Here is a 20916-nt window from a genome sequence, read left to right on the forward strand (position 1 = left end):
TCCCCACTTACATTCTTCAAAACACCCCCGTGGTCTGCAGAGGTGCGTGTAATTAGGGCTGAGCAGAAACAGTGAGGTGAGAGGGCACGGGGCTTTGGGGAAGTCAGGCCGGGGTGACGAATTTTGTTCAACAAGCCGGATCACCCCACACACGGCAGAGATTTAACAAGAGCAGTGTAAATCGCCTGTGCTGCTTGTAAAAGTGAGGGAAAGAGAAAAAATATAATAAATGCAGTGAAGGAATGTGAAGGAACTCGAACTGGTTTTAACTCCATATGGCCAATTTACAACAGTCCAAATATAGCTTGAATTTTTGTATGCTTGTGCAAGAGATATGTTCAGTTTTTCAGTAGAAATAAAAAGAAATGTCCAAAACCTGACCTTTGATAAACCCCACCAGTATCTTTGGCGCAGTTAACAAAGTGCATGAGAGAAGAAAAACAGAAAAAAGACAATTTGCTTGAGAAAACAAAATCTCTCGTTTCATGGCACACTCTCCTTTTAATCCAGCCACTCCATATCTTGCGCCTACACCTTGATCAGATTGCAAGAGCACTAAAAATATGCACGATTTAAAACCAAGGTCCACCATACCTGCGACACACCTAGCTGCCACCAAACTACAAGCGCGCACACCTGTCAAAAGTTCCTACCTCTAAGACTGAGTCCATGCTGAGCCATCTTTTACCAGAGGCCACCGTAATGCTCAACATAAGAACCAACAGAAGTCAAGTAAAGAGCCGGAGGAGATAGTCCAAGAGTATCTGCGCAAAGAAGAATTCGATATTCCTGCCTCCCTCTTCTTGTCTCTCCCATGTGTCTGTCACTCCTTGACCACAGAGGGAGGAACAGATCGCAAGAATGCAGCAACAGAGAGAAAAAGGAGAGGGGAGGGAAACGGGGACGCTGTCAGGGAAAGGGAAAGTGGTTGGAGCAGAGCGAAACAGGACAGGGCAAGCCAAGGGTGGGGAGTCATGATGCATCGTGTGATAGGGGGCGAACACAGATGAACGCTGTTCGGCACCATTCCAGCATGCGATGGGACAGAATGCAAGTTTGGGGAAAACAAAGGCAAAAATCGGCATGTCAGACAGAGATTGGCACACAAACATAGATGCAACACGGGATTATGGAGTGGGCGATGCGGTGGGGCAGAGGCGTTAACTTTCCTATCTGCATTTGCTGGAAGTCTACACAACTCAAACAAAGTTGGAAAGGAATTCACAACCACCTTTAACACAACACAGAGGAGCTGGAGTGAAAGATATGTAAACGCTTAACTCAATTATGTGTAAATGTTGGCAATCTTTACTCCAGCTTTATCAAGAGGTGGTGCAAGCTCTGCAGTGAAATTTGCAGAGCTTCGTGTAGTTACTTTTTCAGTAGAGTATGAGTGTTTTGTGGATGTGACGAAATGAGACATCACACACACTTCCATTGTGCAGATAAATCACAACACGAATGCTGATCAGCAGTCTTCTGCTGTGTGATGGTTGACTGGCTAGATAAGGAGCCATAAAACCCAGGGATGCTCAACTATCTCATTCACACAAATAAAAAGTATGCACACCACGGCTAAAATATGACAGAAAGAGAGAAGTTGTATAAAAATCACAAGGAGGAAAAGAAAAAGAATCGATCAATTGATCGAAGTCATGAGTAACGTTCACAATTACGCTCCTTCGGCTATGAAAAACAGAATCAATGCCGGTGTGTTTAGTCTGCTAGGTTAATCAAGACAAGCTTACCTAAATCGAGGCTACTTTCATGCTTTCCTTTTCTTCTGAAAAAGTTACGCTTTCTCCACGACATCCATTTACCCAAATTCATGACAGCAATACAGACCTTACAAATATATATATACACACACAATGGAGAGAAAGAAAAAGGAAAACAAGTAATCCGGAACAGGAAGACAAGGTAGTGGCAGCAGCTTTGGTGGTGGGTGGTGGGAGAGTGAGTGAGTGAGAGAACAAGAAAAAAAGAAAAGAGAAAGAGGAAGTGGAGGTGTGACAGCATTCATCGATGACGCTGGGTGGGTTTATGTGGGGTGCCGGGTCGGGCACTCTGTCATGACATACAAACGTTCGCACACACAAGGCTGAGAAAAAAAAAACCACGAGTGAGAAAAACAGATCGTTAATTAAATAATTAATAGGTAAGTGAAAGGTTAGAGAGGGGTGTGTGTGTGTGTGTGTGTGTGTGTGTGTGTGTGTGTGTGTGTGTGTGTTGTACGCTTTGTGAAATCAGTTGATTCTCGCCTGCAAACACAATACTGCTGGAAACAACAGCTGTAATTCAAATAACCGCGACCCAGAATGAGCGTGCCTTAGCAGAACGGTTTAGGGTTAGGACAGCCACCTCTTTTGCCTTTGGTTTCCATCAAAGTGAAGCAATCAGTGTCCCCGACTCTCAGAAAAACCGAACTGTTACAGCAGACTGAGTTAAAACTGAGACGTGGGTCCTGACATTCACCGAGGGTCTCAGCCGGGGCAGTGGAGCAGGGAACAGGGAAAAAGCCAGAGTCCATTTGCCCATTGATATATTTAGTCAATGAGGGCCAACTGAACAAACAGCTCTATTCCCACACAGAGAGAGTGAAAAAAAAAAAAAAGAGTAAGAGAGAGAAATGAGAGGGAGGGCAGAGGGTGAGGGCAAAAGAGAAAGTATATTTTCCTGTGTTTTGTTTTTTGCTTTCCTTTCCTTAACAAAGAGGAAGTAGAAGAGACGATGGCAGCTTGGTGACCAGCTTCCAGAGTCTGACTGAATTAAATCCACTTCCTTCCACAGAGAGCTGCGGCAGCTGGTCTGGTCACAACTCAGAGGAATGAAATGGTTCGGGTCGGGCTGGCTTTGGCAGTGAGTGAAGGAAGCAGACACCAAAAGGAACTTTCCACTAGGGTGCGTCAGTCAGAGACAGGCGTCCTCCCCCTGTCAGTCCATCCTCACACACCGTCCCCAGAGCATCGTCAAGCTGCTTCACTGAAGCCATGAAAAAATGCCCCCCCCCCTTAAATATGCACATAAACATCTCTCTCACGCTTTATATCCAAATACCACTTCTGACTAGAGACTGGAAGATATGAATGAAACCCTTTCATTCCACGTCTCACCACAAACAGTCCTAAGTTTACATGACAATCAAAGTTGATTGTTTCCTGGATGTCTGGTATTTGAGCTTCAGTAATTATTAGACAGAAAATTACTTATAAAACTTAATATAATTAACTCTTGCCATATATTAAGTCTAAATGTGTATGTGAACATAAAGGTCAAAAATGGCAAGTGAGATATAAAGTTAGATATGCAAAACATGTGTACATGCAGTGTTCCCTGGCTCAGCATCATAGCTAACACTAGAACTCCTACTTTCAACTATGAATAATACAAAGGACCTTATGAAATCTTTGTGCGCAACCATGAGACCGCCCATCAGCAGTTCATCTACTCACATCGCCCTCTGGCAGGGACAGTGCAGTCGCCCTGCAGCTTAATGCACAACTGTCACCCCAGTATTTTTACGTTTACAGTAATCACACTTATAGATGCACAATCTTCTCAAATGATCTCAGAAGAATGCACACAAAGCATAAATCAATATGAACATCATATTTGTTGTTTCACACAGTTTTAGCGGATTTCATGGACATGACATTGAGTTAACCACATCAAAGTGAGGTGAAAAGACATATTCATGTTTAATATCATGAAACGGTAACCCAGCTGTGCATTGATCCTGCCACCTGCCACATTCTGGCGTCATCCTGCATTTCAGCTGCTGCAGCCTACAGTGTCACCAGCGTACAGTGCAGCCCTCCGCTCTGCACTCCGGGGGTAGATAATCACAGGAAGACAGCAAAATGCTGATTGGAGTTTATTTTGAGATTCAATTTAGCTTATATCCATAATGTTGTGACTCACTGGCAAGAACAACAACACTGATTTAAATGTTTTCGATAAAGCCGAAGTACAAGTACTTTACTGTGTAAAGAGAAATGAAAGAAGGGTAAGAGTCAAGGTATGTTATAATGATTTTCCAAAAGTTGATTCTGTTCATCTGGACGTAGCGTCTTGACGCTACGTCCAGATGAACAGAATCAACTTTTGGAGATTTACTTTCCTGGATGATTGAGAATGCATCAAGACGTTATAATCATTCCTTATTTATCCTTGTTAATTTTCCATCATCTGGCATTAGTTCACCAACCCTACAATGTTTTGCCAGGTTCGCTTGTCTCCAAAATATCTGTACACGTGGGTCAGACACAGACAGACTGAGACTACCTGATTGTGGGTGAGAAGTCCCATGTTAGCCAACTGCCTTGTCAAACTGGATTCATTGAGCATGCAGTTCAGACGGATCACAAAATAAGCTCAACCAACAGCCATTCTCCGCTGACAGAAAATCCCCAAAAGAGACCTTCCGACTCTGCTGTCACTCTTTGATGGTGATGTGCTGCAGGAGTTAGGTGATAAAATGGTGCAATTAACTTTGTGTTTGTTTCCTCCAGCCTCCCTTCCTGATATTCCACATTGATTTCAAGTTTGTGAGCCTCTCCTGTCACGTGGCTTCTCTGGCTTTTTCTCTCTCTTTTAACCACAAATGGGTTCTTCTTTAACAATAATGTCTGTGTGATCGTTATATCTCAACAAAACATCGCACATCAGACACCAAGTTAAAATTGAATAACTAGGAAATCCAAACCTTTTAAATGTTGGACCTCATTAGCACATGTATCGCTTGTAGTCAGTCCTTTCCATCTCTATTGAGTCTCTCTATGCAACGCTGGAAAAACAAAGTGGGTTGTTATGGATCTATGCTGGTTGCTAAATAACCATGCCACAACTTTATATAACATTTTTAGCATGGTAACTAAATAGATCTGTATCATTTTATGCACCAAACAACAAAAATATTTAGTACTGTAGCAAGAAAGTAGGAATGATCCGATAGGTCAGAATGTAGAATAGGCAACATAGATTGTAGCTGTAATGAGCTTAGGACAAGGGGTAAGAAAGGAGGAATGAAATGGGAAGTGCCTGCAGTGGAAAATAAGAGATCCACAGGAGGAGGGAGAAAAGTGGTCTGTGAGTGTTTAACAACTGTAGGAACATTTAAGACTGATGATTTTCTGCCATTCCCAGTGTAGTCTTGAAGAGCTTGTCATCTTGCCTGGGCGGGGTGTCTCAATGCTGCTCATGCACTAAAGAAGCAGAGTCCCACACACAACCACACCCAGGGGAGATGCTTTGGCCCAGGCCTTCATTCCCACATTTCCAGCCAGGACTTTGCAAAGTAAAGTTTCCTCCCATTTCCCAAGCAGCCAGATTAAGCTGCAATCAAAGACATTAACACAAACACAGAGAGGCTTGTGTGCCCATATAGAGTGAAGATACATCCAGCTGCGTGTTCCCTGTGGAAACTTCTTTCTCAAAGTGGAATAAACTCATGAAAACTCCCACTGACCCAAACAAGCCTGGGAGGCTCCAAAAAAGCAGAGGCAAAGAAACAATTCAGGTCATTACGTTGCATCAAGAGGCGGCACACAGTGAAAGCCTCTTTGTTTTGATTTGTATTCCATGCTACCCACACATGCAAACACACACCCATTATAAGCATTTTGCATGTATATCATTGCATTCACTGACAGCTTGAAAATCTGTTTTTAAAGTAACAGCAAAGCTAGGAAACAATAACAAATCAGAATAATAACAACTCTGGAACGTCTCAATGTTTCACCCAGTTACTCTTGAACACACAGGCACGCACAGAACAGCTGAAATACTGAGTACACCCAGCTCCAAGAAGCCAAGGCCTGAATTAAGGATCTGTGACATGTAGCTGAGCGAGTATGGTGACAAAACACACCCTCTACACCACCCATTTGGTGACATTCATATTCTCTTGTTGAAAACACAAATATGTCTTACATTGTGTTACACCCAAAGGTAAGCAGATGATCCAGTCTGTGGCTCATCGCACATATAAAGCTGATGGTTAAGCTTCCCATTTCAACCAGTCAACCAATTACTTTTTCCTCATATCTTTCATGTGACACATATTGCACAAAGCACGTACAAAAACAAAGTGTGGGAACCAAGTAGGATAGACTTTGTCAGCTAATTTCAAAACACTACACTACACAACATTTCAAGGCACCCACCAGCTCTTAAAGTATATTGTCTGGGACTTATACAGATACTGTTATGGTTCATACGAAATCAATACTGATGAGTGGAGAGCAGAACAAAGAGCAGAACAACAAGGCCAGGTCAGGTACTGACTCAGGTTTAGAGCAGGCTCCTCCACAGAGCTCTCAAGTGACAAATAAGGATCGGGTGATTGTTTCTCACCTCATTACCGTGTGATGTTAAACAACAGCCGCTAACCCTGTGAGTGATATATGACCTTTAACATTTGTATGCACTCAGGAATGGAAAGAAGAAAAGCACACGCACAGACAGGATGTAAAGGCAGGACTTTAGCGGTTATAAGGTAATCCAGCTGTAACTGTGTTAAGTAGTGTGTCTAACCATCCTCTTATCCCATTCAGAACTGATTTGCAATGTGGCAAACCACAAAATTAGCACTTTACCATATACAGTACAGCCTACAGGTCAGACGGAGGGCAGCAGCTAGTGATTTATTTATTTATTTTAATTATAGGGGACTTATTACCCTAAATTCCAGCTTTAAATTCTTGGACTTTGTTAGAGTAGTTTTGCATGATGCATCGTTTAACATAATCCTTATTTACAATTTCAGCCACTCTGTGTGAAACGCGACCAACCTTTCTCCTGATTGGTTGTCCATCATGAACAGAAGATTTGTGCGCTCATAGCCAGAGCTGTGTGCCTGGGATTAACAATAGCCCCTCTTATTGACATCATGCTAATCCAAGAAAAGACAAAACTCTGGAAAGTGTTAAGAGCAATCAGAAGCCTGACCTGTTGGCTCCCCACCTTTCTATCACATGTGAGGAAGTGCACTCACAGTGAGAACAGGCAAAGAGAAACGTCCTGTAAATTACACAAGTATGCATTCATTCATTCTCCTAACTGCTTACTCATCTTCAACTGGTGAGCGGACTCGAGCCTATCGTGGCTGAATGGCAGCAACAGGGTTGTGCAGAAGGACAATGGTGTCAGACGTGGTCAAAGTTAACGATGACAGCTCGCCAATCAAGGCGACTTTTAGCCAATTTCCCCATTGATATGTTAAATTTATGTTGTCATTGTGCTGAGATTTGTGATAAATTCAATCTGTGAAGCACTAGGTTTCACATCGTACCTCAACATATAACCAAAACTTGCAACGCAGATGTTTCCAGGCATGCACAAGTTGGTACTCAAACTTCACTGTACTTTGAAGTTAGAGTGTGTGTGTGAGTGTGTGTGTGTGTTTATGTCGATAGCGGCTAAGAGATCCATCATGATGTCATCTAACGAGAACAAACAAGAGGAGGATATTTCTGACTACTGCTGGATTGATTTTTAAATCTGAGTGTAATATGACCACATCTGCAGAGATCCAAGAGATGCTATTTCATCTTCCTCCACTGGGTGTTTTGGTCTGTGAGAAACTCAGCTGTGTTGGGGAGGGGAGGGTAAAGACTGCAGCAGAATCAAGTGACATTTTAAGTAGAAGGATGAATTTGTAGAAGTGGAGTTTCAAGTTAAACTCCAGTTCTACAAATTAAGCTGTGTGTTTAAGCCATACATCTTTACATTATGGGAATAGCATTACCACAAGGTAGGCTCCTCTGCAATGACTGAGCCTGATCCTAGTATCCAGTCTTCTAATGACTTTCACACTGAACTGAGATGATACAATGCAAATACATTACTTTGCACAAGTATAATTACAATAACATAAATGAAATTAACATGTTAACATAAAAATATGAGCTTATTTTTTTTTAAACAAGGTTGTTAGCTCCTGAACAAATGCCACATAAGTTTGGCTCTCCTGTTTCCAGGAAACTCTAAACTTTTCTTTATAACCTTCGGGAAATCAGCTTCATGCAGACAAACGTGTAATCTTAACCTTTTCAATTCCACTTCCTGCTCTTTTGCCTCTCTTTTCTTCACACTCCAAAGTGTGTTGATGCTGCAACATTAACATCTATTTCTGGTGTTCAAAAGTTAACGCAGATGGAATTACCTTAGGCGTTTGTTCAGAAGACTACGATTTTCTTGCGGCCACCTTCTGCAATCAATACACCGTTCTCAATAAGCTTTTCTTTTAAAATAGAAAAATCTTCATCCTTTTGGAGAGTCTAGAGCAATCAATGCCAAAATGCTCTGCCACTTCCCGCTGCTCTTTTTTGTAAGCAGTAAACAACTGTTCATTGGGAGTTTGAAAAAAACTCATGTGCAGAAGCCATGTACACACAAAAATAGTACAACACTAGCTTAACAATTACTGGTATGAAACACCCAGCAGTAAGGCACACTCTTCCCTTACTAGCTACCTAACCAAAAGAAACTTACTACATACACTAGACCGTAGTCTTCATGCATTTGGTGGTGGGTGTTTTAAACACGGTAACTCTGATGACAAACCGACTAGCTGCCAACTTACCTAAAAAGTTACGGAAATGTACCTGAGACAACTTGCTCCAACCGCCTTCATGCACAAAGACAACAAACTAAAAGACAACAAGTAAATGTGTCCAGTTACCCAGAGCACGATCTCTGAAGCCTGCCGGAAAAAATGGCTCCACCATAAAAATCAACAAAAAGTATGACTCACCTGATCCAGAATCAGAAGAAGAAGCTAGAAGAGCCTTACAGCCTCCAAATTTACTGACTAAAGAAAAAGTGTGTGTGTGTGTGAGAGAGAGATTGCAGGAGCTGTTTTTTTATACTCCTGTCACTCCCACCTCTCAGGTGCAGCTGGATATGTAACAATCTAACCCAGGGCTGCAGGAAGGGAAAACACAACAGTGCCAAATGAAGTGCTACCAAGCCATCATATGTTTCATTATTTTGATCCCACTGTCATTTATTATTTTACTAATAAATACACTTTCTGTAAACTATTCATTGTTGTATATTCAAGTTATTTTACTCTAAGATGGAAGAGGTTCGAGCAGTGCATCCCTAGCAGATACATTACCTGCTCTGTCAGCTTTACACACTTGTAACCTCCACCCCATTTCCTCTGTTTTCTTCCCTCCTTGATCCACTGTAAGCTTGGATAGTAACCTGACACACTGAACCACCTCCCCTCGCCCCTCCAGAGACACTAATGTGCATTTGTCTGTGAAACGAAGTGACTGTATAGCTAGTTCATAGGAAACTTGGTAACACACATACACACCCCTGCTCCAACCTACACTGCAGTGAGATCTCAGTCAAGCACCAAATGGAAAACGAGCCAGCTGAAATAACGAACGTGCTCACTCTCTCTGCAAGATCAAGATGCCTGGTGCTAACTTTGTGACAGTCACTAAGGGTGACAAAAAACAGAGTTTACCGTTTGAGCGCGCGCTCTGCTGTTGGCTATGAATTCTCCAACCTTTCAAACATGCCCACATGGTGGCCGGCATGGAGATTAACAAGTGCGCTAATGCTTGTCTTCCCAGCTGCAAAAACATCCCTCCACCTGCTCACCACACACACACACACAGACGCACACACACTCACCTGCTTGTCACTCTCTTCTAATACCCCATGTTTCAGCTCTGTGTAGACTTTTTCTCATGATGACAGAAACCACATGAAACAAACCCAGTTTTGGGTGGGTGTCTAAGGATCACTGTTAACAATCAGCCTCACTAGTTTATAATATGGTGAAAGAAAGAAGACCACATGATATTTTATCAGCGTTTAGCTTGAAGCCATTTCCCAGATTTGCCTTGGTTTCAAAGCAAGCGCATACTCTCTGAATTCTAAAACAGAACAGCTAATTTCTGTCATATTTATCCACCAACTACAAACACACACACACACTCACACACCACAAATTTCCATCGTCAAAGAGAAGAGAAGAACCACTTGTGCCGAGGCTCCTAGGTTACCTCGACATACATGTGAGCGGCCGTATTTTCTAAGTTGCGTTTTTTGTGCAGCTATGTTACGTGCTAAATTTTCCCCTTGTTGCCATAAAAGAAAACATTACTTTTAGGGTTGCTAGGGAAACCTGAATCTTTGTGAGAAAAGCATTGTGGTCTGGAGACAAGCATTATAAATTACAAACTCCATCGGCACAGTGGAATTCCTGGCATGGAATCCACCAGTGCTGTGAGGCTGGGTGGGTGAGGAAAGCTGGCATGAGAACTGGCCTCTTTTTACTGTATTTAACAAGTTTACAGCAGGAATTGGGAGTTAGAAGGGGGGGCAGCTATGGTGGAACCCAGAACACAGGCTTTAAATATATTTATATGTGTTCTTTTTTATAGGAACATTAAAGTAGAAACATTCCAAGGCGAAGCTCCTACTTACCAATGACCTAAAATAGGTCAAGTAACACTTTAGCCTAACATATAGCAGGGTTATCCTATTACCAATATCAGTGTGTTAAAATAACAATTGAAAGACACTGTTTTTTCCCCCACTTTTTCATATTATTAATTCCATTTTTGACACCGAATTTTTTTAGTACAACAGGGGTCAACCTCATTTATATCAACAGCCACATAAAGCCCAATTTCATTTTAAGAGGGCCAGACCAGGCTACTGCCTAATAACCTATTAAAAATACCCAAAACATTTTCCCCTTACCGTCAGTCTAAAGCAGTTTGACTACACATTTAATCCTGAGATGTTTTATAAAAGAAACCTGCAATTTTACTATTACATCTCACTTTTTCCAAATCACAAAGACACCAAAGAAACCTACTGACACGGCTCATTGAGCCTATACTGTAAGAAATAAACAACTTTATCCTGTAATTTAAAAATAATAATAAATCATGTGCGAATTCAAAGAAAAACTTTTTTTTTTACTGTTTAACGCAGAAAAGTCTTATTTTTAAGTATATGATAGGCTTATGTTTTATATCATTGTCAGTAAGAGGCCTGTAAAACTGATCCAAATACAGTCAAAGAGCCACACTTACTCTATACTCTCCTTTGAAATTTCCATGTTTTCCAAAGCCATATAGGAGGCCAGATTGAACTCTTTGGCAGACTGATTCTGGGGGGGTGTTTTAAACTTCTGTCTGTGCCAACACATAAATATTGAAATCTGTAAATTATTTTTTTTTAAATCTAAACAGGAATAAAAACTGTTGCTCAGCTGATCACAATAGTTGGCTGATGTATATAAATGCATTCCTAACTTTGATCCCCATTTCAGTTATCAGTGGAAATGGAAACCTCATGAGTCAAATGCTGCTTTAACATCAATTTACATCCAAGACGTTTAACTTAAAGCTCAGTTTTTGTTAAAAGTAAACAATCCCCATATGACAATAGTGTTTGTGTAATAGTTACTGTACAGGTAAAGTGTTTCATATAAGAGTGATGAGCTTGCTTTCCTCTGTTCTGTCTTACACTCCAATTTTCTTTGTATCTTGTCAGCCCATTTGACCTGGGCACCAATTTTAAAATGGGACATCCTTTAACAACCTCTTTAGCGGGATGTATAATGATAAACTTACAATGCAAAGTGTCACTCTAGACTCCTCTAACAAAGAAAAATGTGTGCTTATATTGTTCTTCCAGTTTGCCATGTTCTAACTAAATGTACTGTTCAAAGAGCCAGGAATAGACTAAATCAAGATGGGTACACAACATCAGGGCATTGTCCTCCAATTACCTTAATTTAGAGGAGTGCTTTAGTTGGTCTAACTAGAACAACAACTTGTTTGTAAGCGTCTCTCCCTCTGAGGGCGGTCTCTACGAAATATTAACCTATGGAACGGAACGATCTGCAGAGAACGTGATCAGTGGGTGTGTCTCTCTCTAAAACCATCCCTACATTCTTGTCCTCCCCCTCTTCTGCTGCTGGACACTTTCCCTCTTACTTTCTGTTTCCCCTTGCAAAGGTGTGATTGCGAACCCACTCCCGTCCTCATTATGCTGTGTTGTGTGCTGTGTCTCTCTTCCCCTGCCTCCACGTATGGTTAACTGAGGTTAACCATACGCCAACAGGATTTCTGGCTCTGTCACGGTTTTCTAACAGTGACTGCACATGTTCACGCACAACAAACTGTTGCCTCGTGCCATTTATTCTGTTAAAGAACACTGAAAGTTCTGACAACCTTTGGACTTGCATGCTCTGCTTCATGTGTTCTCATTAGGGAACATTAAGTACTGGAGACAGCTGCAAAATACCAACACAAACAATGGACATAAATATCAAAACATACCAGATCTTGATTTGATTTTGTCGTTGAATTCTTCGTTAGCTCCTCCCCCAGCGACGTCTCCGGGTGACGCCATTGCAGCCCAGTTAATCCAGTGCTAGATCAGGTAAAATAGTGATCAATTTCCAGGCTTCTCAGCAGCCCTCTTCCTGCACCTGTAAGGAATAAAAATGAAAACTCAAACTCCACAGTTCCTCCAAAAACAAAAATTTTACTGTCAAATTAGTTCTGTATTGCTTTCACGTGACATTTAGTAGAAGACAAAAATCCACAAATGGCCAGATCAAGTGTCTCAGACCTGGTACCTCATGACAACCTAGGATGTCTCAGGAGGACACAAGCTTTTTAAACCATGTCTTAGGATGCCAAGCTGTGCTCTTCTTTATCTTTAAATAACTCCTTAACTGGCAATTAAAATGTGGACTTAAACCTTGGCATGGAGGCAATCTAGATATTGAAATCAGCATCCAACACAACAAAGAAATCTGACTGAAGAGATTTTTTTTGTTCAAGTCTCAGTTTGAAACTCAAAAGAAAAAAGCTCCAGTCAATACTTCAGCTGGTCATCTCAATTTACTAGTTTACATTTCTGAGTCATGCTGCAGCTTTTGAGACCCCTTTTTTGTCTCGCTTATGCCTGTGGCCTGTTTCACTTCAGGGTATCCTTTCATTAAAACTCAACCACTTTCCCTTCCAAAATAGCTTACTTTTTTACCATGAAAGGACTTCATGTGCAGTTTCCCCCCCTTACAGTTCTTGGTGAGTTACAGTTCTTGAGGGATGATGCAAGACCCCAAAAATAACAACTGTAAACTCAATGAAAAGTCAGCCTTGTCTGTCTTGCAGCTATATTTACTTTAATTTTAGTTCCTCTTTTTGTAAGTGGAGTAGTGCTGACAACCAGACCAAAACAACTGAGAAGATTTAAAACAATAAAAAAATACAGTCTAATCTGATCTCTTTGACTCACAAGTGTGGTGCAGAACTTTCTAGCTTGCCCCAAAGTGGACCGGACCAAAGTGCACATGTGCTTAAAAGCACGCATATGGATAATCTGACGGGACTAGCGCGATCCTTACAAAATATACCAAGTGACTTTTAAACAGTGAATCAATGATAGTCTTGTTTTAGTTAATGTTTTATCTCTTAGGTATGACTGCGGCAGTTTGGGAATTTTTGTTTGGAGTGCTGCACCACCCCTCAGCCAACTCACTGCAAGATTACTGTGATTTTTTTTTATCCCATTTTATTTCAAACTTCTCTCTCTCAGTGGCTCCTTTTACAATTAAATCCGATAGCGAACTTCACATTAACGTACCAAGCTGTACTCGGTTTATTTAGTGATGAGCACTACAGGTCATGGGCGTTTTCATGGATCCAATCACTCACCTCTGCTGTCACCAAGGGTCAGGAGACGTGTTCCCTCAGAGCAAGTCCAAAACGTGTCGAGTACGGATGGACAAACAGGGTAAAATGTATTAAAACTACATGGATTTAATTCATCTAAGGCATTTTCTACGAGAAACGAGGCGTCTTTCCCCACTAACTAGCGTTAAAACTTAGCTGACGTTAACCAAAGAGAACCACCGTCCCCGAGCGCATCCAGTCTCCGCGATGTGCCAAAAAAGCTTCAAGAGACGCCTTTTGGCAACGCAATGCAAGGTGAGGCCACCGTCGTCTACAAAGCACACGGCTAGCTGTCTGTTGCAAACGGAGAGCTGGTTACAACATTTCACGGGTGAGCACCGCAGAGCTGTTCACTCAGGTCCACAACTTTTGTTCCTGTTGCTTTTCTCCACTCTTTCTCCCTGTTGCATACACTGACGCAAACAGCAAGCTAAATGCAACGGAAACTGTAGCGCTGTCTTTCAAAATAAAATAGCCAAAGAACTAAAGCAGTTCCTCGCAGTGTTATATTGTTACTGCGGCTTCGGAAATAAACGAAATAATCTTTTTATAAATTGAAAATGATATATTCACCGGATAATCGACTCAATCCTAATTACCGACTCACGTTGCAACAACCGATGTCTTATTTTGAAGGCATATATCGGAACTACATTGCCCCCTCTGGGTGACTTGATTTCGCTCTGTAGCGTGTCCCTCTGGCTGTAAAAGTTTTCCTGAGTCTGAGATGGAAACATGGCGCGGTGGCCGTCACGTGATGTAATTCTAACAAAACCTATGACTCTCACGGGGAAACACAAACTTTAATAGAAACACTAAGTCCGGAGAAATAACGGACGGTGCTTTAGACAGTTTCCACGCCTTTCCACCTAAAGGGAACGCAAACTGACTAAAGCCTGACGCTGGATCAGAGAGATTTATTTTATTGCAGCATGTGGGGAATGTGACCCATTTAATTAATTGAACTCTCTGCATTAATGGTTGTATTTAAACACCTACAGATTTGTTGTCTCTACAAACTGGTCCGTACCAATGCTTGATTGTATATCATATTATAATATTGCTATTGATGCATTAAGAGGGGCATTTCATTTGACCTATATTTTGGGTAGTTTCATCTATTAACACTAAATATTTCACTGGCAGATCAAGCAAAGTGATTCATTTTTATTTATATACCAACAAATCAGACACTGTACCTTACACTGTAAGGTAAAGACCCCTGCGGTATTAAAGAGAAACCTTCCGATAACCCCCTGTGAGCAAGCATTAGGCAAATGTGGGGAGGAAAAACTTCCTTGCAAGAAAAGAGACCTCCAGCAGAACCAGGCTCAGTCATCTGCTGATACTGGTTAAGAGGTGAGGGTAAAGAGAAGAGAAAAAGGAGATGTGACGCACAGAGACTATGCAAGAGACAGGACAAGAATTAATAGCCTGCAGCAGTGGTATATAAACACCTGGGGAATGAAAAGAAATCTGGAGAAGAAATGCTGAATGGATCACAGGAAGTACCCCAGCAACCTTAGTCTAGAACAGAATAACTAAGATATGCTTCAGGGTCACCTGACCCAGGCCTAACTATAACCTTTATCAAAAAGGAAATGATGACTCAGCGAAATAGTTACTAAGTACAGTCATGTAAAAGGAAGAGGGACAGAATGTATAAGATGCATAGAAATGGACAGGTACCCCAAAGATGCACTTCCTGGAAAGAGTAACTGCATTCCACGCCTGGCTGGTTATCACTTTATTGAGTATTTCAGCCCATAAACAAATCCTGAGAATTACTGGGCACCCAGGTACAGTGTAAAATCCCCAAAATGTGTGTTTGTGTGTGGGTTTTTTCTAGTTTAATTAAAAATTACAACCAGCAAAGCTCTAACAAAACATATGTTGCTTTTTTTCAATCAACACACAAAACAGGTTTCTCCTCAATAACCAACTTTATTCATATAGCAGCTTTGATACACAACTACAAACAAAACAAGACAGGAAGACAAACAGGAAATCAAGTTTAAAACATAAATAATGACAAGTAAAATAAGAATCAAACCCTTATTTATGGCCACGGCTTAAATGGAAAAAATAGTAAGAAAGATAATACCTACAACAGCAACAATCGTTACCATACACACCCCTCCACCCCTGATGTCTCAGGTTTCATGTTGTGATAGTGAGTTATGTCGGCCTGAAAACAACAACTTTTCCCGTGCCTGAGGGGACTGAATAATAGATTAGACCCCATTAAAAAAAGTCTCTGAGGCTTTGGGGGATGTTGAGATGTTGATCTCCCATTGTATGCCCTCATCCTTCTCCCCCTTGCGTCTCAGTTGTCGGGCCTCTTTTGTGGATGCTTCCTCACGCAGCCTAAAGAAGAGGCTCAATTTCACAAATCAGTACTCTATTAATGCCACAAAAACATATCAAGTGACAGCATATGCGTTTGTCAGTGGAAAAAAAAGAGGGAAGAATAGGACAAAATATGGTCTAAGACCAGGAAATCTTTAGTATGTAAGGCCCCATTAGCGATTTTTACACACAGTATTTCTTCCTCAATTTACCCCAATTTGCTAAACATGATTCATAGTTACACACTCACCATGTTTGTGAAGTTGAGAAGTATTTATAAGGCTGCATCACTACAGTGCACCAAACTGTTGAGTACTGCTTGCAGCTGTTTTCTGTCAAGCCTTTCCGGTGGCATATGCAGATGACTGGGTATCGATGGATCTAAGGCATCGCCCTGGCTGTGAAATTACAGGGGTGAGAGTGTGCAGGCCTCCTCTGGGCCAGTGCTGGACTCCAGCCCAGAAACTACAAGAAGGCGTTAAAGTGCCCTCTTCTGTCCTAATCACGCAACTACTCCTGAAAGGTTTACTAATGCAATGTGCTTTGCTAAGACCTGATTTTAAACTTCTGTGGAGAATCTTAGTATATCCTAAGTAATTTACAGACGTCGTTGCTGGTGTGCCAAAAAGTTATTTGTGATGTTTCAATTTTTTATGTCTAATATCTTATATTACTACTACTAAACTTATCTTAAGTTTATAACTCAATCCTGAGTTATAAAGAAATTACCTGTTTTGACTGTGCGTTAACTGCACCTACATTATATTTAGTTATATTTCTTGCAATTTCTGCTGCCTCAGTTGTCCCTCAGTTTTTCCACTACTTTTTACATTCACTCACTCAGTTTCAGTTTCCCCTTGCATTAATTTGCCTAATTTTGTGAGTTTTTATATTGACGCTATGATTATTATACCTTATATTGAGATATTTCTTGTTATTCTTTCACTGATGAATCCAAAAACTGCGGCGAAATTCACAAGAGGAAACGACCTCACCGAACAAGCCAGTCACAAGAGTTCCGTCAATGGGGGTGTAGCTGCATTTCTAGAGTGGTGCACGTCGGGTTACGCCTTAAACAAGTAATAATCAGACGGATAATCAGAATTCAAATCAACCTTCCTAATTCTCCAAGTAATGTTTGGATACTTGGGTTAACCGCAAGCTGGCGGCTGGCTTTGTAATACAACACTATTTTAGCGCCCGCGATTTTCAGCACAGTTTTATTACCAATAGACTGCTGCAAATCTGTTAACTTAGAGGAAGACCGTTATTATCAAAAAAAAAATTGGCTGAAAAAAATGTGTATTTTTTTTAAATAACTAATTATAAAATGGGAGAACTGTTAAAAAGTGCAATTTTAAACGGAGCTGAAATTGTTGCATTCGGTGGAAATAATACGAGACGATGCATACGCAGCTACCACATCTCCAACTATAAGCTCTTTATCATCAGTGCTCTCTGTTTTGACTAGGTCTTGCTTGTAATGTATCAGAACTGTTTCTTCGTTTATGTTATGTGACGCAAACCTCCCAATACATCAACAAAATAAATTTACCAGGAGTGGGGTTCGAACCCACGCGGACATATGTCCATTGGATCTTAAGTCCAACGCCTTAACCACTCGGCCATCCTGGTATATACACCGTACCCCAACGCATCCCCACACTTGTAAAACTCAACACATCCAAATACCGTTAATCATCATTTATTCTAGACCTAGTTATCAAATTGGCACAAAGGTAGCAATGCATAGCAGCGTAAGCCGGCGACATAAACAATAGCAAACAAACATACTGGATTAAACATTTGACACTACCGCTGCTAGTAGCTAGCAGCTAAGTCATTCACTGTCATGCTAACGACAAGCTCGACCTCAAAAGCTTGAAATAAAACTACCACTATCCTTAAGGTGGCTTGTATTTACAAAAACAAAACTAAAGCATACACACATATATATATACCAGCTCGCATACTTGGGTTAATTGCTTCCATTCCATTCGAATTCCTGTGAACCGCTCTCTCAAATTAGAACCCGCTTAATAACGTTAGCGTATGCTAACCCGTAGCAGAAGTTATAGCAGGCGTACAACTTCTATATTGTAAATACACAGTAGCGTGTTTAGCTGCACATTGCAGCCAAACGAAACCTCGAAGCAAAGCGAAACACCGATACCGCACAACGAATCTCTAAATTACGAAGTCACGGAGAATAAGTTGCCAAATAAAGTCCGTAGAAACTTCGGAGACTGAATGACAGCTAGTCTTGCTAGGTGTACGTAGATCTGAGTGTGTGGGACATTAACGGGACAGGCGCCATCAGGGATATTTCATTCTATATTTGAAAAACGAAAAGAAAACACAAAAAAAACCCCACAAAAAAACTATAGTATAGGGCCACATTAAGAAAAAAATAAATATTATTGTTCATTTTGACCATAAAGATGAAATTTCGAGACTGAACTCGAAATGTTATTTTGAGATTAAACTGGTTTGAAAATAAAATCGAAATACTGTTAACTGGTACGGAAATTATACTTTGAATTTTGATCATACATAAGCTATTATGCATAGTTTTAAAAAGCAAAAAGCGGTTAGACGTGCACACAGTCTGACTCCAACTGGCCGAGATAGGAAAGTTCAGTTTGGCATCTAGCTTGTTAAACAGTTTGTGGAGTAGAAACTGACTGCATCTATTCACATGGCTGTTGTTGCCTTGTCTTGTGCACTGAGCTATTCTTGAAATAACTACAGGATTTAATTCCACAAAGTTCCAAATATTATACAAAGATTCAGGGTTCGTTTTTCACATTTTTTAGCAGATTTCCAGCAATTATTTTCTGAAATAACAGCTAATGCTCGATCTTACATTCAAAGATGAAATTTAAATTGAAATACTAAGTGTTAATAGGTAAATCTAAATATTATATTTAAAGCTTAGGATGCTGACCAGACCGGATAAGCTGAAGAAAATGATAGATGGAAGCTTGAATATGTCAAATATGCACTCACCATTTAGGTACACCTTGCTAGTATTAACATGAACCCCTCTTTTTTCTTCATAACTTCTTCAATTCTTCATGGAATTAGTTGATGGAAACATTTCTCAGAAATCCTGGTGACTATTGACATGACAGCATCACATAGTTGCTGCAGATTTCTCAGCTGCACACTATCTCCTGTTCCACCACACCCCGAAAGTGCCCTATTAGGTTGAGCCATTTGAATACATGGAACTCGCTGTCATGTTCAAGAAACCAGTCTGACATAATTAGAGCTTTGTGGAATGGCACATTATCATGCTCGAAGAATCAAAAGATGAGCACACTGTTTTCTTAAAGGGATGGACATGGTCAGCAACAATATTCAGGTAGGCTGTGGCATTTGAACGATGCTGTATTGGTACTAAGGGGCCCAAAGCCCAAAGCAACTTAAGAAAACATCCCCCATACATCAGCAGCAGTCTGAGTAATTGATACATGCAGGATGGAACAATATTTCATGTTGTTCACCATGAATTCTGCCCTACCAACCATATATTGTGGAAGAAATTGAGGGTTAATCAGACCAAACAATTCTTCCAATCTTCTATTGATCTTCTATTAGTAAGCAGGTGCAGATCGTAGCCTCAGTTTACCATTTCTGTTCTTAGTCTTGCCATTCTCCTCTGACCTCTGGGATCAGCAAGACATTTTCACCCAGAAAAGTACACGCACTGGATATTTTCTCCATCATGTGTCATTCTCTGTAAACCCTAGAGCAGGGGTGTCAAACTCAAATACACAGTGGGCCAAAATTCAAAACTGGAACAAAGTCGCGGGCTAACATTAATATTTATTGAAAAAAAAAATCTTCCTCCAGATATAAGAATGAATCTTTTCTTATGGACTCAAATAAGTTTTGCTGGAAAACTGAATATGGAACAAGCAAAGCTTAATACTAAACAATATATATATTAGCTGTATAATACCAGTAGGCCAGCTCTAATAGTAATTTGGTATGGCTTGGCGGGCCAAATGTGGGCCAGAGTTTGACACCTATGACTTATGGCAAAGTTACAGTCTCAATGTTATTCTTTATTTTTTCTTTTTGTCTTTATCCCACTCTAAAAGTTGGATGTAACAGTGAGACCAAATTCACAACCCAATAGAAACAGATCCAGGTTTACTGCAATATTCAAACTGAATACAGGCTGCTGGCCATTGACATGTAGTATCCTTTTGACTTGAAGTCACCTGGAACTGTAGCTGTGCTGTAAACAAATAATGAAGCACAGTTTGACCAGAATAAGAACTAGAATCTTTAACACACTAAGATAATAAAATACACAAGCTATTTGGCTGGTAACTGGCAATAAGCCAGAGGACTAATGGCCCAGAAGGCCCAAATGAAACTAGTAATGTCCAGACATCTAGCCTATATTACTTAATATTCATTAACCTATTTAAAAAGCACTTTTGCTCTGTTTCAGGTAAAGTGCAAATCTGCACCTCTGATTTGTGTGATTACATTTTCTCTTTGTCTTTTTCTGCTGCAGCAGCCAAAGTCTGATTTATTAATGACAAACCAGTGGTAGAAGCATCATAACATCAAGAAAACTGGACAGTTAAAGGATTTTTCTTTTTACATAAAAAAGAAAAAAAATGTTTGATGATCTGAAATGTTTAAGTGTGACAAACATACAAATAAATAGGAAAACGCTTTTTCACACCATTGTCATATAAAAGACTTACTTCCTTCATTCTGTTCATTGACCCATTGTGGACCACTGAAATTTTGCATACTATGTAGTATATACCTTATTTACTTTATTTATTAAATTTTGGGTTTGTTTTGTTTTTTTGCA

At 40.5% G+C, this 20916-nt stretch overlaps 1 protein-coding gene and 1 non-coding gene across 4 annotated transcripts in view; both read right to left on the reverse strand.

The window, feature by feature from the left end:
• Window positions 1-14137, reverse strand: part of utrn (utrophin) — a 190584-nt gene extending 176447 nt beyond the window's left edge. For 2 of the 3 annotated variants that reach the window (XM_087851852.1, XM_087851850.1), the window contains exons 1-2: window positions 13707-14137; window positions 12321-12472 (exon numbers count right to left, since the gene is read on the reverse strand). In XM_087851852.1, coding sequence (XP_087707978.1) covers window positions 12321-12393 — 73 coding nt within the window. In that variant the 5' untranslated portion in view covers window positions 12394-12472; window positions 13707-14137. Of the gene's footprint in view, window positions 1-653; window positions 765-12320; window positions 12473-13706 lie in introns of those variants that run through there. The other variant, XM_087851851.1, reaches the window with a different exon arrangement.
• Window positions 14138-17625: 3488 nt separating this feature from the next.
• On the reverse strand, window positions 17626-17708 carry trnal-uaa (transfer RNA leucine (anticodon UAA)). The gene has a single exon. It is a non-coding gene; the product is annotated as a tRNA-Leu (tRNA).
• Between the last annotated feature and the right edge of the window lie 3208 nt (window positions 17709-20916).

Source organism: Neolamprologus brichardi, chromosome 15 (assembly GCF_056152115.1).
Source record: "Neolamprologus brichardi isolate AB-2024 chromosome 15, ASM5615211v1, whole genome shotgun sequence".
Classification (NCBI taxonomy): domain Eukaryota; kingdom Metazoa; phylum Chordata; class Actinopteri; order Cichliformes; family Cichlidae; genus Neolamprologus; species Neolamprologus brichardi.